The sequence below is a fragment of the Ovis aries genome, chromosome 11 (assembly GCF_016772045.2).
Source record: "Ovis aries strain OAR_USU_Benz2616 breed Rambouillet chromosome 11, ARS-UI_Ramb_v3.0, whole genome shotgun sequence".
NCBI lineage: Eukaryota > Metazoa > Chordata > Mammalia > Artiodactyla > Bovidae > Ovis > Ovis aries.
Genome location: NC_056064.1, coordinates 26292466 through 26312343, shown reverse-complemented (window position 1 = coordinate 26312343; position 19878 = coordinate 26292466). Strand labels below are relative to the sequence as shown.

The 19878-nt window shown below is 56.3% G+C and overlaps 2 protein-coding genes across 23 annotated transcripts in view; both read right to left on the bottom strand.

Annotated features, from left to right (window-relative positions):
- Positions 1 to 139: 139 nt before the first annotated feature.
- CAMTA2 (calmodulin binding transcription activator 2) lies at positions 140 to 15653 on the bottom strand. 9 transcript variants are annotated; one of them, XM_027975032.2, is made up of 23 exons: positions 15594 to 15653; positions 14214 to 14308; positions 13895 to 13998; positions 13476 to 13543; positions 13258 to 13393; positions 12589 to 12675; positions 12175 to 12328; positions 11692 to 11826; positions 10201 to 11141; positions 9391 to 9517; positions 7706 to 7840; positions 5743 to 5858; positions 4973 to 5157; positions 4597 to 4675; positions 4242 to 4464; positions 3771 to 4072; positions 2541 to 2737; positions 2124 to 2307; positions 1838 to 1909; positions 1702 to 1722; positions 1348 to 1517; positions 1093 to 1167; positions 140 to 986 (listed from the first exon to the last, which is right to left on the bottom strand). In XM_027975032.2, exons 2-23 carry the CDS (start codon positions 14242 to 14244, stop codon positions 923 to 925), a joined length of 3606 nt encoding a protein of 1201 aa, XP_027830833.1. In that variant the 5' UTR covers positions 14245 to 14308; positions 15594 to 15653; the 3' UTR covers positions 140 to 922. The 9 variants fall into 9 exon arrangements, with proteins under 9 accessions (XP_027830833.1, XP_027830836.1, XP_027830834.1 ...); XM_027975035.2 differs by having other exon boundaries at positions 3771 to 4045; XM_027975033.2 differs by having other exon boundaries at positions 12589 to 12660.
- A 437-nt stretch (positions 15654 to 16090) lies between these two features.
- INCA1 (inhibitor of CDK, cyclin A1 interacting protein 1) overlaps positions 16091 to 19878 on the bottom strand; it is a 7450-nt gene continuing 3662 nt past the window's right edge. For 5 of the 14 annotated variants that reach the window (XM_027975075.3, XM_012185566.5, XM_042255584.2 and 2 more), the window contains 5 exons: positions 18062 to 18175; positions 17789 to 17828; positions 17319 to 17512; positions 16694 to 16856; positions 16091 to 16484 (listed from right to left, as the gene is read on the bottom strand). In XM_027975075.3, the coding sequence (XP_027830876.1) occupies positions 16338 to 16484; positions 16694 to 16856; positions 17319 to 17512; positions 17789 to 17828; positions 18062 to 18175 (658 nt within the window). In that variant the 3' untranslated portion in view covers positions 16091 to 16337. Of the gene's footprint in view, positions 16485 to 16693; positions 16857 to 17318; positions 17513 to 17788; positions 17829 to 18061; positions 18667 to 19878 lie in introns of all 14 variants that reach the window. The other 9 variants (XM_042255586.2, XM_042255585.2, XM_027975076.3 and 6 more) reach the window with 7 other exon arrangements.

The following is a 19878-nucleotide window of genomic DNA, read 5'->3' as shown; positions in this document are numbered from 1 at the left end:
GGAAACACGTCGGAGGCGGAAAACCACGCACCCGCCCCGCCCCGGCGCGGCTCAGATCCCGGCTTGGCGCGCCCGCAGCCTTCCGCCGGCCGGGGCCCCGCCCCTCCCCGCCGCCCGCAGACAGAGGCCGGAGGCTGGCTGGTGCAGCGATGTTTAATGGCAATTCGTAGAAACCAAGCCCATGCACAAGTAGAAAGTGCTCGTGGAGCCGGCAGGAGGCTCCCGCCGCGCCAGGAACCACAAGCCCGGCCGTGCAGCCCTCCCTGCAGCGCCTTAAATAGATTCTTCACTATACTCTGTATGTTACATTATGTACAAGGCCCCTCCCCTCGGGGACGGGGCAGGACTCCGCAGCGCGTTTCTATATACACCCCCCCCGCCCTTTGGCCCCGAGATTGGTGGCCGGAGTCGGTCGGTTGACGGGGAAAGACAGGGCCAGAAAGGGAGGAAACAGACGCAAACATGCGGAGTCGGGGTGGGGGCACGGTCAGCCCTGAAACACGAGGGGCGCGCGCGTAGCGAAGGCAGAGGTGGGGCCGAGGCGGATACATTCAGAGACGCGTCGAACAAATAAATAAGGCAAGTCAGGAAGGGGCCGAGGTGGGCACAGGCAGGGAGGGAGCTGTGGAGAAGGGGCAGGCAGGGCTCCGGAGGTCACAGCTGAAGATGCAGGTATGTGGGGCATGGGTCTTCTGGAGCCGGGGACTAAGAGAAGGGGGCGCGACCCGGAGGGAAGAGAAGGAGGCAAGGGTGGGAGGGAGTTCAGCACTTCGGAGGGGTGTAGGGGTGGAGACCCAGGACGGGCTAGCACAGAAGTGACGGGAAAGCTGCCGACAGGGGGCTCCCCCTCCCCCAGAGAGCCCTCTCCCTGTTAAGACTGCAAGAAGCGGCCCCCAGGGTGATGAGAAAGGCAGTGGAGAGGTCAGGTGGCCAGCCCGGGTTGGGGAAGCCCTTCCAGCTCCTGGTTCTGCTTCAGTTCCCTCATCCTGCGGAGAGACAAGGAAGGAGTCAGAGGAGACCGGCCGATCAGGGCGGTGGGATGGGGAGGCGGCGGCGGGGCCCAGTCCTCCCCAGTGAGGGAAAGGGCAACACCTGTGTCTGCAGCGGCGCAGGAATCGCATGATCTTCCGGGCTGCCTGGTCCTGCTTCTTGGTGAGAAAGGAGCCTCTGGTGGAAGGAAGAACAGATGAGACCGCACAGGACACTCGGGAATCACCTGCCCCTCGCCCCTTAGGAACCTTGGCAGGGCAAGGGTGGGGGAGGAGCAGGATGATGAGTTGGGAGTCCATGGGCAGTGGCCGTGGACACAGTGGGTGTGCACTGAGGGCTGGAGGGTTGGGGCCGTACTTGTTGCGGGCAGGCAGGGTCCCTGGGGGCCGGCGGCGGTAGGAGCGGTAGCGCTGCTGGATGAGGACTGCCGCTCGGCGGCTCTGCTGAAATCGCTTCTGTTCGTAGTAGCTTCGGAACTTGCTCTGGATCAGGATGGCCGCCTGGGTCATCTTCTTATAGAGTGCAAACTGCAGGGGTGGGGAGGAGGGGCAGGGGCTGACATGGAGGGACAGAGACCCAGACCCCTAAGGGTCACCCTCCACCCCGTTTCAAGTTCAGTCGATGCAAGTCTCTTTCTCTAATCCACACGCTCACGGAAGGAAAGGCTGAATCATCACAGACAGCCTCACACCCAGGTCTCATGCCTAATACCTTAAGTGCAATCCAGGTCAGCTTGTGGAGAGAAAAGGGGAGTTAGGGCTCCTGCAGCATTCTGGATAGTCTGGGATGGGGTGAGTGGGTGCGTGTGTGGGTTGGTGGGTATGCTTTCAAGAGAGGACAGCCTCACCTGTTTGTACTTCCGGTAACAGCGCTGGATCACAGCGGCTGCTACCTCCTGCTGTTCCTTCAGCCGCCGGCCCTAAGTGGCAAGAAGGAAGTCTCAGCACCTGAATCAGTTAGGAACTGCCCACCTAACATCTGACCTGCTCCTCCAACGTGCCTGGGGTCCCTTGACCCTTCTCCCTACCCCTGATCTGTCCAGATGATTGCTGTCTCCCCCAAAGTCCTGGGAACCCATCACCTCCCCACTCAAGATTGTCTAAGTCATCCCCTGAAGCCCCCAAGCGCCCGACCTTGTATTTTCGGAAGGCTGTCTGGATGACTCGGGCTGCCTCGTACAGTTCCCGCTGCTCATGATCCGAGAGGGTCAGCAGGGCAAAGTCACTCTCCATCTTGCCACTGGCAGATGCAGAGAGAAACTCTGCCCAGGAAGGTGCTGGAGGGACAGCCAGGCGGCCCCGCTCAAATGGCAGCTCACTGTAGGGCACAGGGATAAAGAATGTCCTGGACATCTGAAGTCCCTCTTCTCCCACCTGGGTGCTGCTCTGAAGGCAGAGCCCCAGTAACAGGGTCTGGAGAGTGACTTCAGAGCTCGCCAGCCAGTACCAATCCCTTCCTCAAAGGCTCTGGCCATAGTGCAGCTTCTTCCCTCACTCTCTCCCTCCCATGTTCCTTTGAAGGATCTGGAGGCTTTGTCCTAAGCTGGTCACCTTGGAGGGGCCGAGCTGGGGAAATGGTCCACGTTCTCCAGGTAGCTGGCCAGCCAGGACATGGTCTCACTGAGCCCCACCGCTCCCGTCCTCTCCCGTATTGTGGCTCCGGCCTCAGACAGCCCAACGAAGTCCTCTCGTTTAATCCGCTCTGGTGTGGCTTCAATGATCTGCTTGGCCAGTGAGATCATGTCCACCTGGATGAAGGAGAAGCTGGGTGAACCTTGAGGGGCCCCCCAGCTGTTCTTGCTCTGCCAAGGCCATAGCATAAGTTCACTTCCTATCTTTCTCCTATCAGCACCAGACAATGAGGCCTCATGGATGGCTGCCCCCATTAACCCTGTCTTTCTTGGCCAGTGTTCCAGGTTCACTTACACTCCTTGGGGTCCCACTTAATACAGCCCTGTGTTGAGATGTTGTGGAAAACACAGGCTAGGAAGGACGTATAGCACATGGGGATTCAGAAGCTGGGCGAATGAAGGGCTTAGCCTTCCAGGCTGACTGCCCACTGTCCCACCCAGCCTGCCCCATGCCAGCTCCCACAGACTTGGCCATGTCTGCCACCCCCTCCTTGAGCTTGCCAAGAATCAGCTGAGCGCTTGCCAATCACATGACACCTTATTGAATAGCTCCAGCCTTGCAGCCTGCAGCACTTTCTGCTGGTCTCACATAAAGATGCCTACCGTGTGGCGTTCTCTAAATCTGTTGCACTTTAGTGCGCCCCGGTTAATCCCTTAGTCTCTCTAAAGCAGGTATGTCCCAGGTCCTAGCAGAGAAGCAGGCTGCTGCATGTGAAGAGCCACTCTCCACTCTCATGGGTTCATTCACTCTACAAGAGTTTTAGCTCTTGGCATGTGCAAGCCTCCCCCTACCTCCTGGTTAGTGCCAGACACTTCCGCTTCCATCTTGCCGACCTCTCTGACCTCTCTGCTCCTCCTTCCTCCCCGCTTCCTGCCATCGCTCTTGTCCCTTTATGGAACAACAGGTAACCCCTACCACCCAGCTCTAATTGAAGCTATTCTCCAGAATTCTAACCTCTGAGGCTTCATGACTTCTGAATCCCAAGCCCTGACAGAAGCTTACGCAGAGGGTTACCTTGCCTGTCCCCAAATGGGGGTAAATGACCCCTTCTTCCCAAACTGCCACCCGGCTCTGCTTGTTTCATGTGGTGGCTGGTGTCACCCCAGCCCTGCACCCCCCTCTGCTTGGGGCCCTCCACCTAAGCGGTACCGGGATCACATCCACAGCTGGTGGACTGTCGGCTTCCTCGGGAGCAGCCCCACCGTCCAGGGCTGGTGGGAGAGGAGGCGGCGAGGGTGGGGGCCCTCTGGGGTTGGTGGCTTCATAGTCCATGAGGAATAGGGGGGCCTCTGGGACACTGGAGGAGAGCTGGCCTGGGACCATCTCCATAGTCATCTCAGAGGCTGGCAGAGGAGCAGGGGGAGGACTCCCATCCGGGGCGCTGGAATAGGCCGATGTGACGGAGAAAGTGCCGTCCGAGAGCTCTGAAGGTGAGGAGACACTGCTCAGGCCTGCAAGGGGAGGGAAGGGGGTGTGAGCATAAGGCGCCACTTGCCCCCTCACTCTCCATCTCCCTGGCCTTGCTGCTCTTACCTCCCCATCCCTACAACCTCACTCGTCTCCCACCCTCTAGCTTTCCCCTGGCCTGCGCTTCCACCCACATTCTCCTTAAATCCTCACCAGTGTCGGGGCTGGAGGAGGGTGGCGACAGGGCAGGCAGGGGCTCAGCAGAAGCTTCCTGTCTTTGCAGTTCCTCCAGGCAGCGGGCGAGGCGCACATGACCCCGGGAATGAGCCACGGATAGGGGCAGGCGGCCCAGAGAGTCAGGAATGCTCAGCGCCTGTCTGTTCCAACGGAAGAGGAGCACAGCAGCCTCCAGGTGGCCCAGGGCACAAGCCCACATCTGAGGAGAAGAGGGGGAGGTAGAGATAAGGCATGGGCCTGTCCTTACCCCTTCCCTGCATCCCCCAAACGATCTCTGAAGAACTGCTCCCATTTCTCATTGTTCACATGCGCTAGGATCCAGCATTCTCACCAGAGGGGTGCAAGAGAAGTGGTCCACATTGAGTGGGTCAACCTCTTGCTCCAAGTCCAAGCTTCCTGTCTCCACACTCCTGGAGGGTTTGGGAAAGGGGCAGCGGAGCCCAGTTAGGGATAAAGGGGGCCCAGTAGGAACTTCCGAATCGAAGGGGCTGGCAAGCACTAAGGTCAGCAGGAAGAGTAGTCAGAGATGAATGATTATAAGGAGGTCAAGAAGTCAGCATTGTAAGTCAGAGGACATTAGAACTACCCCAAGTGCAAACCCTATTCCAGCCCCTCTTCCCACAGTGACCCCAACTCCCATGGCAGCCTCCAGTTCCTCCTCAGTCCCTGACAACCCCCAACCTCAACTCCCACCAGCCCCAGCTCACCGCCACTGGCTCAGGGTCTCGATGAGGCGGGCATAGCCCTGGGCAGCAGCCAGGTGCAGAAGGCTCATGCCCCGGAAAGGGCTTCCATGGGCCAGACGCTCAGGACCCCTCCAGGTGGAGCGAGGGATCATGTTCTCTACCAGGACCACCACCCGGGCCTCGAACCCAGGCCCCTGGCCTTCATCCTGTGGTGTACACACCCTCAGGCAGAGACCTGAGCATCCCCAGCCTGGGATGGCCATCCCACACCTGTCCTCTCAGCTTCCAGTTCTGCCCCCTCCCTACAATTCCCATTCTAGGCTCCCACCACCCTGACCTCTGATGGCTGGTCAGTCCTCCCTGTCGCTCCGGCAGCTTTCTCCAGCAGCCAGACCTCATGCCTGCATGCCCATGTGGTGCTTTCACTTTGGCTCAGATCAGTGCCGTATCCACAGATGGCTTCTCCCCCTCAGAACCTAGAGTCCTCTCCAGCCTTCCTTCCTCAGAGACCTGGAACCCTCAGAGTGCTGAGCCCCAACTTCTTGGATCCCCTCCCCCACCCTCACCTCCACCCTCCTTCAGACCAGAAATAGTCCGAAGCTTGTCATGCCAAGAGGGTGCCCAGAATAGCCACTCCTGCCACAGGGTGGGGGTGGGAGCAGGGTGATGTCACAGAGAAGGGAAGGGGACTGGCTGGGGCCTGGACAGCGAGGGGAGTCACACACTACAGCTGATTTCTACAGAAAGACCCTCCCCCTGCTCCCCACTGTAGAGTGCTCTCATAGAGGTACCTGAATTGGAGGGGTGTCAGGAGCCTGGCAGGGGGCCTGCCCAGCTGCTGCGATCTCTGCCATCCGCTTCTCCATCTGCTCCAGTCGCTCCAGGATGGACATCCGGAACTGGTTGTCTGGGGGGAAGAGGAGTGGGCATGGGGAGCTCAGTGGGCAGGGTCCAGGGGATGCCCTGGGCAACAAAGCCAGATCCTGTCCCAGGGTCTGAGTGATGAAGACACAAGCATATCCTTTCCTCTTCTCCATACAATGGCCCTTTACCCTCCCCCCTCCACCTTCTGAATAGAGCCCCCCAGGACCAGTCCTCAGTCTAGGGCTCTTCATACCACGTGTCCACCTAGGACCTGAATGCAGAACCAAGACTGTGTCCTTCAAAGACACAGAGACTGTAGGACTCCCCGCTGGGTGTCTAGCCCCAGTTGCCCCAGATATCTCTCTCTTTCTCTCTCTCTCTCTCTCTCTCTCTCTCTCTCTCGCAAACACACACACACACACCCACACACATACCCACCCCAGATCTCTCACACATACATGCATGCACATGCATATACTCCCAGCCTCTTCCCAGGTGGCTCATTTTGTTCCTTCTTGACGCAGACACTACCTTTGTCCCCCATGCTGGGGCTGAAGGACTTCAGGGTCCCTCCTCTCTGTTAATCACTGCCCCAAAGAACTCAGAGACTGATTTGAAAAGCACCACCCCCTCCTCCTGGCCCCCCGCAGCTGTCCACAAAGAGGATGGCAGGAAGGGGAGGTGACAGAGATGGATGGCCAAGTCCATTTCTCCTCCTCCCCCACCCCATGCACAAATGCACACGCACACATCCCAAGCTATATCTGTCCCCTCCTGAGATCACACAAGGATGAGGAGGGGAGACAGAAGGGGGTCGGAGCCATGGGAAAACAAACAGGTGGAGGCTGGGGATGTTTTGAGATGCCAGGACAGATGGGCAAGAAGGCTGAGGGGATGGTAGGGAGGAGGGTAAAGAGCTCTGAGCAGAGACTCAAGGTATGAGAGCAGAGAGGGGAAGACAGACAAGAGGAAGGAGAGGAGAGAAAAAGGGCAAAGGAGAGCTGGGGGTGTAGAACGAACAAGGTATAGGGAAGGAAGAGGGGAAGTGAAGACAAAAATCCAAGGAGGAATGGAGAGATGAGAGGCAGCAGACACACAGGAGAGATGGTAAAGCACAGGTTAAACAGGAGGAAACGGAGACATGCAAACCTCAAGAAAGCAGATGCAGAAGAGAAACAATTCTGAAAGCCACAGGAGGGATAACCAGTAAAGGGGACAAACAGCTCTGGATTTAAACAAATACACATACACGTACACACACGTGTATGTATGTGCATCTCTGTGTTGGTATAAGAAGATACATTAAAAGTGGTGTATGTTATTGAGCATTGTTACAGGGAATTTTCATTTTCTACTTTGTGCTTTTCTGTAACTTCAGAATTTTCTATAATTAATGCCTGTCTTTATAACTAGAGGGAAAAACCATAGGAAAGTTTAAATATATTGTGTAGGCACATATACTGGAAAAGCCAATGGGACCCCACTCCAGTATTCTTGCCTAGAGAATCCCAGGGACGGGGGAGCCTGGTGGGCTGCTGTCTATGGGGTCGCACAGAGTCGGACACGACTGAAGCAACTTAGCAGCAGCAGCAGCAGCAGCAGGCACATATACACTCAAGTGTATCCCATGTTTGTTGCTTTGCACTGTCACAGCCCCACCCATGGCCTTGATCCCTTCCTATGGACAGGACAAGCGCTGGGACAAAGCCGCCTCCAAGGTTTACAGGGAAGAGGAGGTGAAGGAAATCTGCTGCTCCTTCAGAAATGAGCAAGGAAGCAGGAGTTGGGAAGAGGGGTACAGTGGGGGCAAGGCAGTGGCCACCCGAGTTCAGATGGACCTAGGAACATGTCATGCTCAAAGGTGGTGGCGTCAGAAGGTTAGGAACTTACCGTCCAGTGACAGCCAGTCAAGCTGAGTACTAGGCAGTGACAGGAATCGGCGGGCTCGATACTCAAAGAGCACAGACGCAGAAAGGGGGCCCTCACGCCCTGCCACCTGCAGAGACACCAGCCCAACTTCATGGGCTGGAGAGGGCAAGGATCAGCGAGATGGCTCTCTTTCCTGGGCTCCTTCACCAGAGCCACAGGTGGTCCTTCCACATCCACCTCCCCGACCTGCCCTGTTGTGGCCCCAGAGGCCCCTAGCTCCAGTGGCCTTGGCTCTAAGTAGGGAGGAACCCCTTTATTTGAGAACTTAATAGCTCCTCTGGGCCAGAGACCCCTTGGGTTCTAGATCCTGTAGTTAAGGATGTTTTTCAGCACCAAGGCATAGAAACAGAGTCAAGAGATCCCTATGGGTGGTTTAGTCAACCAAGTTGTGTCTGACTCTTGTGACCCCATGGACTAAGCCCTCCAGGTTCCTCTTTCCATGGGACTTTCCAGGCAAGAGTACTGGAGTAGGTTGCCATTTCCTTTTCCAGGGAATCTCCCCAAGCCAGGAATCGAACCCGGGTTTTCTGCATTGCAGGCAGATTTTTTTATCAATTGAGCCAGATGAAGGTAGATGTGTAGAGATACCTATATATATAAACAATTTGATGATGGTAAAATCTCTTATCTCCTAAGATCAAGGTCCAGAGGTCTTAACTCTGTTACGAAGACGAGAGAAAGGAATTAACTGCTCACCAACAGGGTGAAGTGAGAGCGGTGTCTCAGGATCTCAATATCTATAGCCTTGAGGATAAAGCCACCAGGCCCTGGTCCCAAGATTAGAGGCTGAGACTCCCAATTCCCAATGTCTCTGGTCTCAGCCCCTCTCCTGCCATCCACCACTGAACAGGGCTGGTGAGACTCAGGGAGGACACACTGATAGAGAGCAGAGCTGTCGACATGTCACTCCAGTGGTCCTTGGGGCCCCACAGCAACACTGCTGAGTGTCAGGTGAGAGGCAAAGCGGGTGGCAAAAGGGCAGAGATGAATCTTGGCAATGACATCCAGACCAGTGCTGTCCAAAAGAACTTTCCTCAGTGTTGGAGACATCCTGCATCTGCCCTGTCCCCTGGTGGGGCACGAGCACATGTGGTCACTGAGCACTAAAATGTGGTTGGTGTGATGGCAGAGCTGAATCTGAAACTTCATATAATCTTAACTATTAATTTCAGTAGGCACACGTGGCTCATGGCTACCATACTGGATAGCACAGGTCTTAAAGTCAATGTCCCTCAGTCTCAGAACTGGCTGGTGGAGACCAACATCTTTCCCTTCTCATCTCCGGAGAGACTCTCCCTGGACTGGAGTCAGAGGGCCTGGGGAGGCATGAGAGTCCCCGTGGGTCAGATGGCTGGTCTTACAGAAGGGGAGGCCAAGGTCCTATGAAAGCAGTAGGCTTACTCAAGATCACTCGTCAGCTCAGCAGTATATTTTTAGGATTAGAATCTAGACCTTCTGACACCTCAACTCAGACTCATCTGCTTGCTGGAGGGCGGTGGTGGGGGGCCAACCACCGGGCTCAGCCCCAGGACTGGATGAGCTTGTTATGTTCTCGGGAACAACCCAACACATTTGTTCCCAGTGCTTCCTGGGAGTCCCAACAGTCATGTCTTAGTCCCTTCTCCTACCACCCCCAGTCCCCATACCGGGACAGTAGCAGCGTAAGACACCAGGCTGGACGAGTGAGGCTGGCACGGCGATGTGATCAAAGACACAGGAGTAATGCTCAGCGGCCTCTGTCCAAGGTCCTGTGATGAGCACCTTGACCCCACCCTGCAGGCAGAAGTCAGAGAGCCATGTGACTGAGGCTCTCTCTGCTGGGTATAATTACTCACTCCTTCATTCATTCAGACCCTGAGAGCGGACCTATTGCTCTCTGTACACCCAGGGTCTGGGGTACAGAGACTGGACGTGGAGTGGAGTGAGAGCCACCCACCATCCTTTCTCCCCACACTCCTGCCCTCTACTTGAATCTGCTAGAAACGGGGAGCTCACTGCCTCTCCCAAGGCTACCATCCCATTTGTAGACAGCTATAACTGGGAGGAAGTCTTTTCTTGGGGCCCCCGGTACCCCCACAGAAGTTCCTGCTTTCTATCTCTGGGGCAGCACAAAGCAGAACTTCACTGCGAATACAGTCTTTCAGCTTCTCAAAGTCTGCCATCACATCCCAGTTGGGTTTTCCCTTCAGGCTGAACTGTCCCAGGCCCTCCCCACCCCACCCAGTCACCAAAGGAATGAAGTCCCCTGGGGCACTTGAGGGACTCACACAACCACAAGTCACAGGTAGAAGGAGGAGGGAGGGAAAAAGGGGTAGTTAAGAAGGCCTGTGAAAACTGTTCTATGTAAAGATAGAGGCCGGGAAGAGAACTAAGCAGCCATGGATGCTGAGGGAAACTAGGCCACAGGCCACAGGGTGAAAGGGATGCAGGTGGAAGGAGAGAAGTCTGAGACTCACCTCTGGGTAGGACCACTCTGGGGAGAAGTCTGTGATGGTGCTCAGAGCAGGAGAGAGCTGGGGGGCGGGGGCGGGGCCGCTCGGAGCTTCGTCACTGATGAGTTCGCCCATGAGGTCCGGGAATGATGAGAGACTGAAGGGCTCCAGCTCGCTGCCCCCTCCAGCTCCTCCAAACAAGGCCTCCCCTCTTCCTACTCTGCCTGATGGCTCCAAAGGGGCAGGTGAGGGTGGGGGTGAAGGAGGGGGTGAAGGTACGGGTGGGGCAGCCCCCTGGGCCTTGAGCTCCTCTCCACTGTCATCATCCTGAATGAAGAAGCAGTTTCCCCTTCTCCCGCCTGCTCCAGACTGTGGAGGGAGACCCCGGGCAGCCACCTGGGGCTCCAGGGCAGCAGCAGGCTCGAGCGCTGGACAGGGGGTATGGGCGGCCTCGGCCTCGGGGAAGTCTGGGGTCACCCCCTGGCCCCCTCCATATGTCTGGCCCCTCTGTGGGCTGTTGAGAAAACGATCAGGATCAAAGGCAGGGCTTGGAGGGGCTGGCGGGGCTGAGGGCTCAGAGCCCACAACCACAGCCACGCTCATGGGAGGCCTCGGATCGGCCTGTGGAGCCAAGTGCCTGGTGGGTGTCAAGCCCCCGGCTCGCTGCTCCAGTCCTGTCAGGAGGAGGATGGCGGTGCCTCCTCTGGAAGAACCCCCTCGGGAGGTTGGAGGGCTCGGTCTGATCTCTAGGGGTTCCGCAAAGCCGGAGGAAGAGGAGGAAGAGGAAGAGGAAGATGGGGAGGTATGCGCCTTGGGGAGCTCTGGGGGAAGCGGGGCTATCAGTGGAGGTGGCTCAGGGGGATGGGGGTGGGGGACAGAGGTCAGGGTTAAAGCTCGGGGCTCCACTTTGGGAGAGATGATACGGTGTTTCGTGCTGCTGCATTTGTGGGTGAGGCTCCCAGAACCTGGAGTGGAAGGGATGGTGGGGAGAGAAGGGGTAAGACACATTTCTCTCCAGCCCTCCTTTGCTGGAAGCTGTCATGTATTTCCTGAGAAGTCACTACATACCAGAGGTGTCCTACTGCTTGTGGCCACTGGGAGGCAGCAGAAATATTTCTCCTCCCCCACCCTCCCCTTGGAGGAACACTGCAGGGGAGGATCCTGGGCTTGGGGGAATAGCTGAGAGCAATAGGTGAAAGCATAGAAAAAGGACAAAAGAACAGAACCAAGGAGGTGCCAACTAAGAATAAGGCTAAGCCTGTGTATAAGCGGTAGTGCTGCGGTAGCCAGGAACTGCTAAAGGAAGAAAGCAGAGAGCCCAGGCTGCCAGGAATAAGTAAAAGGAACTAGGCAGTATGCAGAAGGGAAGGCCTCTGCTCATCTGACCCATCTTTCTGGAACATGCAAAAGTCATGCAAATAAGCATGCAAATCCCAACAAGACAGCTACCCCCCTGGTGTGAGTAAGGGCAGACCAGCGAGGAGGGAGGAAGGTTCCAAGGTCAGGGTCACTCACCAAGGCCCCCACTACAGAGACAGGCGTGGGTTCGGGGTGCAGGCTTGGTCGGGTGGGTGTCTAGGATCTGCTGCACCAGCTGCTCTACGGAGAACTCCTCTGTCCCGTTTCCACAGCTCCACTTGATGCCATGAACTGGAGGAGAGTTGGGGGGAAATGCTGTGGGACCGCCCACAAAATAGGCCCCAGAGAACTCTGATGGCTCCCCCAAGCACCTGAGATACTCTGAGACTTCCAGCCAGAGGAACAGCGGTCAGAGGCCCCCAGACTGCTCCTACCTGGAGCTCACAGCTGCCCTCCGTAGTCGAACACCTTAGATCACACCAGGAACCCTGGTACCCACCCACCCACCCAGGAAAGAAGCCTCCTGGCTTGGGGTGACATGGTCACCCCACAGGCTCCTGAGTATAGAAACTTGGCTGCCATGGGAGGCCCCTAGGTCCACTCTCCCCTTGGAGCTCTGTCCTGGCCCTGCTGCCTTACACATGGGCTTCAGCTGTCCCAAGAGCTCCTCCCGGGACCACTTTAGCCACTCTCGGCGGTCGCTGCTGATGGAACAAAAGATGGGGCTGCAGCCCTTTCCACAGTCCTCCAGGGCCGGGACGTTCAGGTAGTGCACAAGCACGATGTCGGGGTTCTGTGGGCACGAGGGTACACAGAGAGCGCTATGGGGTCCTGATGGCCAGGGGCTTGGCCTCCTAGTCCTCACTTTCTCCCCAGGCACCCCTAGCCTCACCCTCCCAAGTTCTGGCTCTCTCCATCCCCAAACCCCTTTCTCTTCTTCCCAGTCTCCTTTCCACACTCAGAACCTCATCATCCTTCCCCTTCATTCCGCAGACCCCCACCTCCCTCAAAGAGCCAGGTAGACTCTGTCTCCCTGAGCCCTTCTGTCCTCACCTGGAGCAGCCAGTAGCAGCGCCGATGGAATGTGGGGACGATGGAAGAGTGAACGTAGCAGCCATAGAGACACTGCCAGGAGACAGGCTGGGGTGGGGGGAGGGCTAGTCTGCTCCCCAACTCTTCCTCTGTTCAGTCCCTTTGCAGGAATCCCAATCTTGCCACCAGTTCCTCTTTAACCCTTACGGACCCCCATCTATTCCCCACACCTTTCAAAACCCAGCACCCAAGTTACCCCACAGTGAAGAGGGACAGTGGGGCCAGGACCTTACAACAAGTACCAGATTTGAGACAGGGGACTATCCAGAAATCAGAGGGCAGGGCAATAACACATCTGAGATGAGGAGCAATGATTTGAGAGAAGAGAAACCTGTGCTTTGAGGTACTAAGTACTGTCAGACCCCTACGGGAAACGCAAGAGAAGTGAGGGGATTGGGCATCTGTGGCCTCCAGGGGGAGGCGTGGCCTAAGTCCTGGAGAATTGGGTCATGGAGAGAAAGCAGAGAGTGGGCTGAGCAACCACCCAGCTGATCCAAAGTGAGTGAGAAGCGAAGAGTGACTGACTGGGAGGGTGGTAGGCAGAGAAGGTCACCAAGCCCTGGCAGGGATGGAACCCAGCTCACGGGGAAAAGTGGGGGTCAAGGCAGGTGTGCTGGAGGCCTTGCTTACCTCCATGCCCTGGACCTTCAGTTTCATGTGGTCCTCTCGGGTGGTCTTCCCATCCTTCCGCTTCTTCCAGAGGTAACCATCCTTCCGGTATTTCACCTTCTTGCGGTTGTAGAGGATAATGGAGCCATTCTGAGGCCTGAGAAGGGAAGGACTGGCCTTGAGTTCTGTGCACAGAACCCAGGACCCCTGCTACTCCCCGTCTTCACAAAACTTCTCACCTTGTCTTGGGGGCACAGGATAGCCACTCGTCATGCTTCTCAAAGGTGATCAAGTAGGATGCAATCTCCTGGAGGAGAAGAGGCACTCAGGTGGGGGTCCCCTTCCCAAAGTCTCAGCCTGGCCTCTTGGGCCTCCTCATCTGTACCTCAGGGATAACGGCATCCCTGGAGGACTGTGTGAGATAACGCAGGACAAGCGCTGAGCACAGTGCTCTGTTTGTAGGAAATACTTTTAAGTGGTAGCATTTATACACAGGTGCATATGCCAAGGAGAAATGAGCTCCTACGAGATGCAGGTCTTTATAGCTCTCCTGTGATGCCCAAAGAGCCTAGAGAGTGTTGAAAGCCACAGAGGGGAACTCCTCCAGCCTACTAGGCCCTGCTGAGCCCCAGTCCCCCGCCCCGGCTCCCTAGAAAACCTCATTTGTATTCCACCGGAGCCGCTCTGGAGGCAGCAACGGGCAGCGAGGAAGACACTCCAGCAGCTTCTTGGGGAGAAATATCTTCAGGTGGTGGCTGTTCTCTAGAGGGGATGAGAAGGGAGGGCTTAGTGTGAGACATCCCAGTGAGAGCCCAGGGGAAAAGGGCCGAATCCAGAGCACTGGGGTGCGGGGTGGGGTGGTGGTGGTGAATAAAATGATGCCAAGGAGAGCGGGGATCCAAGAATTATAAGGTCACCACCGCTTGGGGGAAATAAAAGGCTGTGCCCAACCTGGAAACCTGGGACTGTGAACTCACCAGCAACCTCGGTGGTGTCCTTGGTATTCATGGTGAGGACTCCAGGGGGCAAGGTCACCCCCGGCCTGAGGGGCCGGGGGGAGGGGGAGTCTGTGCTGGGAAGGGAGAGAACAAGGTCATGGCAGAAGCCCCCACACTATCAAGGATGAGAATGAGGTGGGAGACCTGGTACACAACCGGGTCGTGATATCTGAGGAAGCCAGAGGAAGGGGCTGGACTGGGGTGTCAGAGTACAGCCAGGGGTTGGAGGAGAGGGCGAACCCAGACACCGTGCCAGGAACCAACACGAGTGGGAGACACAACAGAACAGAATAATCAGGAAGAGACCGGCGGGGTGGGGGAGGGGAGAAGGCCGGCGGGGGGCGGCGTTTACAGCCCTGGCTCTCGAAAGGCTGGAGCTGCGGAGGGGTCAGACCCTGGGGCTAGGACTCAGAGCGTCCGGTCCTTGAAGGATGGTTTGACAAATGAGAGCCTGGATGTTGGGGGGAAGGCAGGAGTTCTAAGTCCGGGTGGAGAGCTAGGCCTTAAAAGACACACCCTGAGTTCCTTCTCTTTGATTTTTCCAAGGGGAAGGGCAGATCTGACAACTGATCTTAACCTCCACCCTTTCCTCCAGATTGGTTGGGCCTGAGTAGAACCTGGTTTAGACACCCAGGACCCAGCTACCCAGCCCCAAGTCAACCCATCCTCCACCCTGAGACTGACCGCCCTGTCCACCCCACCGTACCTCTATCCCCAAAGCCTCAGCTTCCCTCGGCCTCCAGGCCTATCCTACCCCATCTACCACTCTGGCTCCAGCCTGAGCCCCCACCCTCCTGGGGGAACAGATGGAAGCTGGAGGATGCTCTCAGCGCGGGCTCCACCAGGTGTCTGGGAATGGAGAGGGGGAAGAGGCCCATCCGAGCACGACTGTGAGCCCTGGAACCTGGGTTGGGGTAAGGACTCCGCCCTAGGGCGCAGGTGCGCAGTCCGGGATGGGCAGCCCGCCAGGGTGCGGAGCGGGCTCGGGGGCGGACCCCCCAGGAGGGGCGGTGGTCAGCGGAGACGCTCTGAGGTGGGAGGGTTCCGCCTCCCGCCCTCACGGAGAGATGTCCTGGAGAAGCTGCGGAACAGAGTCCGCGGGCGCGTGGCGGGCAAGGGGCAGGGCAGGTGCTGGGGAGCGGGGGGTCCCCGGGACGGTCCGGCCCGGCCCGGCAGGTCCGCCGTGGGGCCCTGCGCCGAGCGGCGCCCCCTGGCGCGGGGGAGGAGGACGGAAGCGGGGAGTGAGGGCAAACCCGGGAGAGCGCCGGTGGTCCCCGGCGTGGCGCGCCAAGTCCGGGCGGTGGAGCTGCGCCCCCTGGCGCGGGGGCGGAGAGGCGGGCGAGAGGCCCCGGCTCTTACCTCCCGGGGTCCCGCGGGTGACGGCGGCAGCGGCCATTCTACCCCACACCGACCCCCCCCAGCGCCGGCTGACAGCGGCGTCCGACGTCACTGCGCACGGGGCGGGGCTTCCCAATTAAGGGGATGGGGGTCGGGACGGGAACCTGGGGTCAGCACACGTCTGGCCCTGGGTGGGGCGCTGGCCGGAGGGACTCGGTTTCCAAGGCCGAGCCAGGCGGAGGGACGGGCTGCCGGGAAGTCCCAGAGGGGGCGGCCGCGCTGAGGGGCAGGATGCGGGGTCCTGGAGGCGGAAGCTCCGCCGCCTGACGTGACCTCGGCCCGGAGAGCCGGGTGGGGAACACTGGAGCGGGCAGGACTAAGTTTTTGGGTACAACTCCTTGAATTTGGGGGTACCAGCCCAACTTCATTTTGGCGGGGTCATCGCGAAGCTGAAAAGAGCCCTCCCTTCCCATAAGCCTCCCCATCACTACATCGCAGAGAGAAAGACAACTCTGGGCTCCACTTGCTTGCTTTTTAATAACAGAACGAAGAAGAGAATAGTGACAGGGAGCCTCGGGGGGCTCCTCTGAGAGTGGAGAGGGGAGGCCATCGGGGCTGTTCGTGCCTAGTTCAGAGGCGGGGAGAGGAAGATGGGAGAGGCCAAGGAAAGGAGGAATGCCTTGATGTCCGAAATACTGGAGATTCCAGCTCCCAATCCTGGGCCCCTGAGGCACGGCCAGTGTCTTGAGTTTGGACAGTTTCTCCCTACTCTTCAGACTGCAGTTCCACCAACCAGGGATGGTAAAAGGGGTTCCTAGTGGCTGTGACAGCGCTGAAGGAGCCCATAGAGCCCAGCTGCCTGGAAAGACAAGACCCCTCTTGGCCCAGGGGACTCCAGGGAGACCAAAGCAGCTGTAAGAAAAAAAAAAGAATCAAACAGTAGGTCTTCAGATTTCCTAGGCCCCAAACCCAGGTACCCCCAAGTCTCAGGATCTGGTCTACTTTACTTTTGTTCCTCTCACATCCAGCTATCCCATGTGGCTCTTGGCTTCCCTTGACTCCCCATGCAAGACCAGGGGTCCACATCACCACCCACCAAAGTCCTCTTCAGCCATCCATACCTGGTCCCTGCCAGAAATGAGGAAGTGGTTCTCCTGTGGATAGTCTGCCCTCTCCTCTTCCCGATCAGGGTGTTCAGTGGTGCTAGGGAAGCCACAGCCATCATTGTCAACCAGCAGAGGCCCAGACGCTGCCCCAGAGCTGCCCCACTGGGCCTTCTTCAGTCTGAGGAGAGGTAAGGCTTAGGAAAGAGGGGCCTGGAGGCCAGGCTTCCTGTCTCTCCATTCTTCATCTTCCCGCCCTGAACTAGTTCCTGCTGGGACCCGGAAGTGTTATCATTTGACTTCCAACTCTCCACTTCCAACCTTCTGCTCCCCTCAGACTGAAGTAGTTTCCCATCCAGGGGCTCAGAGGTGACCTCTAGCTTTGCACCATCCTCCAGTTCTGTGGAGTGCTTTCCTGTCTTCAGTGACCAGGGTTCCACTCCTTTCAGCTCAGGTGACTAATCCCCCATTCCTTCGTTCCCTCCTCTTTCCCATATTATGGGAAACTTTGCTTCAGTCTCACCAAGACCATGGCACACTCCCAAGCAACCTCCAATTCCCTCAAAGCTCTCCACCTTTTCCTTAGTTCAAGCCACCCGTCCCCATACTGTTTGGCTCCCAGAGCCCTGATGTCTCTCCTTACTCATTGATGATTCTCTGTCGCCTCCTTAGATCCTCCAAGTGATGAGTGACAGCCCTTACCCGGGCTGGGATGCCCCCAGATCCCTGCTGCATTCCTCCCGAATGTGGCCTCCTCCTCTTTCTTCTGCAGAGCACCTCAGGAGGTGGGAGTCCCTCAGGGCCATACTGGCCAGGCTGGGAGCAACCAGTGGCTCTCTGTACCAGATAATGGGGAGAGGGAGCTAGAAGGCAGAACTGAGTCTCTCGGGGAGCTGGGACTGAAATAGGGAACCAGGGGTCTTGGGAAGACCAGATTATAAAAACATTGCTGTGATCTGGAAAACATGATGACTGATTCATAGGAAGGAGGGCCTGCTCAGTGCACTAGCTGGGGGAGACCAGAGGGAAGGGAGAATAAGGGGAGCTGGGGATGGGATGGCAGTGGGTGTGATCTTAACCAAGAAGTGTCAAAGGGCAGAAAGTTCATCATACCAGCAAGGGTGGGGTGTACTGTTGCTCCATCCAGGTGGGGCTGTAAAGCACAAAAAGGGGGCTAAGTGCAAAGAGAATACCCCTATCCGTGTTGTTTCTCTAACAACCTCTCCCAACCACCTACCTGGCATTAGGAGCTACCATGTCCATCACTTGGTGGGGCAGTTATCCTGAGACTAGGACTTATTGCTACAGTAAGGCTTTATGGTAGTTTAAAATTGTACAGCCTCTCCTCCCCACCTTCAGTTAGTCCCGTTTCTCCATTTCTCTCACCTGGGCCTTTGACTAAGATTCTCCCAGAAGGTGTCTCCATAGCGCTGGGGCATCAGTCCAAGGCTCTGGGAAGGCAAGGAGGGGGGTGGAGATCGGCTGACCACCCTAGAACACCTGAGGTGAGGACAAGGTATGCTCAGGTCTGGCTCTTCCCTTACGGCACCTACTCACTCCAGGGATTCAGGAGTCTTATCTTACCACAGGACCACACAGCTGCCCAGGCTCCCTCAGGCCATGTCCTCCCTTATCCATTTTAGATGAGAAAGGTGGTGAAGACTTTGATTTGAAAGGAGGTTGGAGCTGGAGTGAGCATGGAGATTAGCAGTTGTTTGAGCCTCAGATCTCACTGAATCTCAAACTTCTATACCCCACAACCAGAGAACATCATACTTAGCAAGCAGGGCTGTTAGAGAGGGAGGCCCTAGCTACTCAAGTGATTCAACAGGTTCCTTTTAGTCAATGCAAGCATCCAGGAGAGCAGAGTCTCTTCACTCCTGCTATATCTCCGCATCTCAGAAGCACTAGGGGCTACCCTAGTTGCTCAGTGGTAAAGAATCCGCCTGCCAAGCAGGAGATGCGGGTTCGATCCCTGGGTCAGGAAGCCCCTGGAGAAAGAAATAGCAACCACTCCAGTATTCTTGCCTGGAAAAATACCATGGACAGAGAAGCCTGGCGGGCTACAGTCCATGGGGTCACAAAGGGTTCGACATGACCTAGCGAGTAAACAACTCAGAAATACTAATATCCTTTAGGTAGGGTGTGCAAAAGTTGTTTGAGAACAGTTCTCATCACTTCTAAAGCTGCCAGACTGACTGACCAGATGTCTGCTCTCCTGCTTTCCAGAAGAAAGTCCCAGGGCTTCGGCCCTGTGTCTTCATTCCTCTGTAGGTGATCTCACACAGGTCCATGACTTTAAATACCATCAATGTGCTGATGACTCCCAAATCTATATTTCCAGCTCTGGCTCCTCCCCTGGACTTCAGATTTGCAGGTTCAACTGCCCACTCAACACCTCCTCCCAAGCTTTCCCCATCTTGCCAAAAGGCACCCCAAACGCCCAGTTGCTAGAACCAAAAATCTGATATGCCTCACTCTCCCTCACCCCTCATATCCAATCTATCAGCAAATCCTGTGAGTTTTACATCTGAAATACACTCAAATTTAACTACTGCTCACCATTTCCACTCCCACCACCATATTCCAGCACGTTTTCCCCTCTTTGGACTATTGCAATTGCGTCCTCCTCCATTCCCTGCTTCCATTTGAATCCTTCAGTAATCTAGTCTGCACAGAGCAGTCGGAGTAATCTTTTAGAAATGATTATGTGAAATAATACCGTTTAAATTTACTTCAAAATGGTCTAAGTAGCAGGAGGCTGAATGGGTGTATCAAGAAAAAAATTATCCACCAGGGACTTCCCTGGTGGTCCAATGGTTAGGACTCAGCACTCTTGCCGCTGAGAGCCCAGGTTCAATCTTTGGTTGGGGAACTAAGATCCCACAAGCCAAGTGGTGTATCCAGAAAAAACAAAGGTTATCCATCTAATGATAATTATTGCAGCTGACTAAAAATGGTACTCTGGTTTCGTGGTTACTATTTTCTCTACTTCTGTAGTTGTTTGAAAATTTCCATAATAAAAAAGTTGAAGGAAAAGAAAATCTGCTCATGTCATTTCCTTGCTTAGAACTCCCACTGATTTCTACTGTCCTTAGCATAACATTCAAATTCTTTTCAATGGTCCATAAGGTCCTATGCGATCTGGCCTCTACTTGCCTGCCTTTACTCCACTTTTCCCTTAATCACTAAGTTTCAGTTAT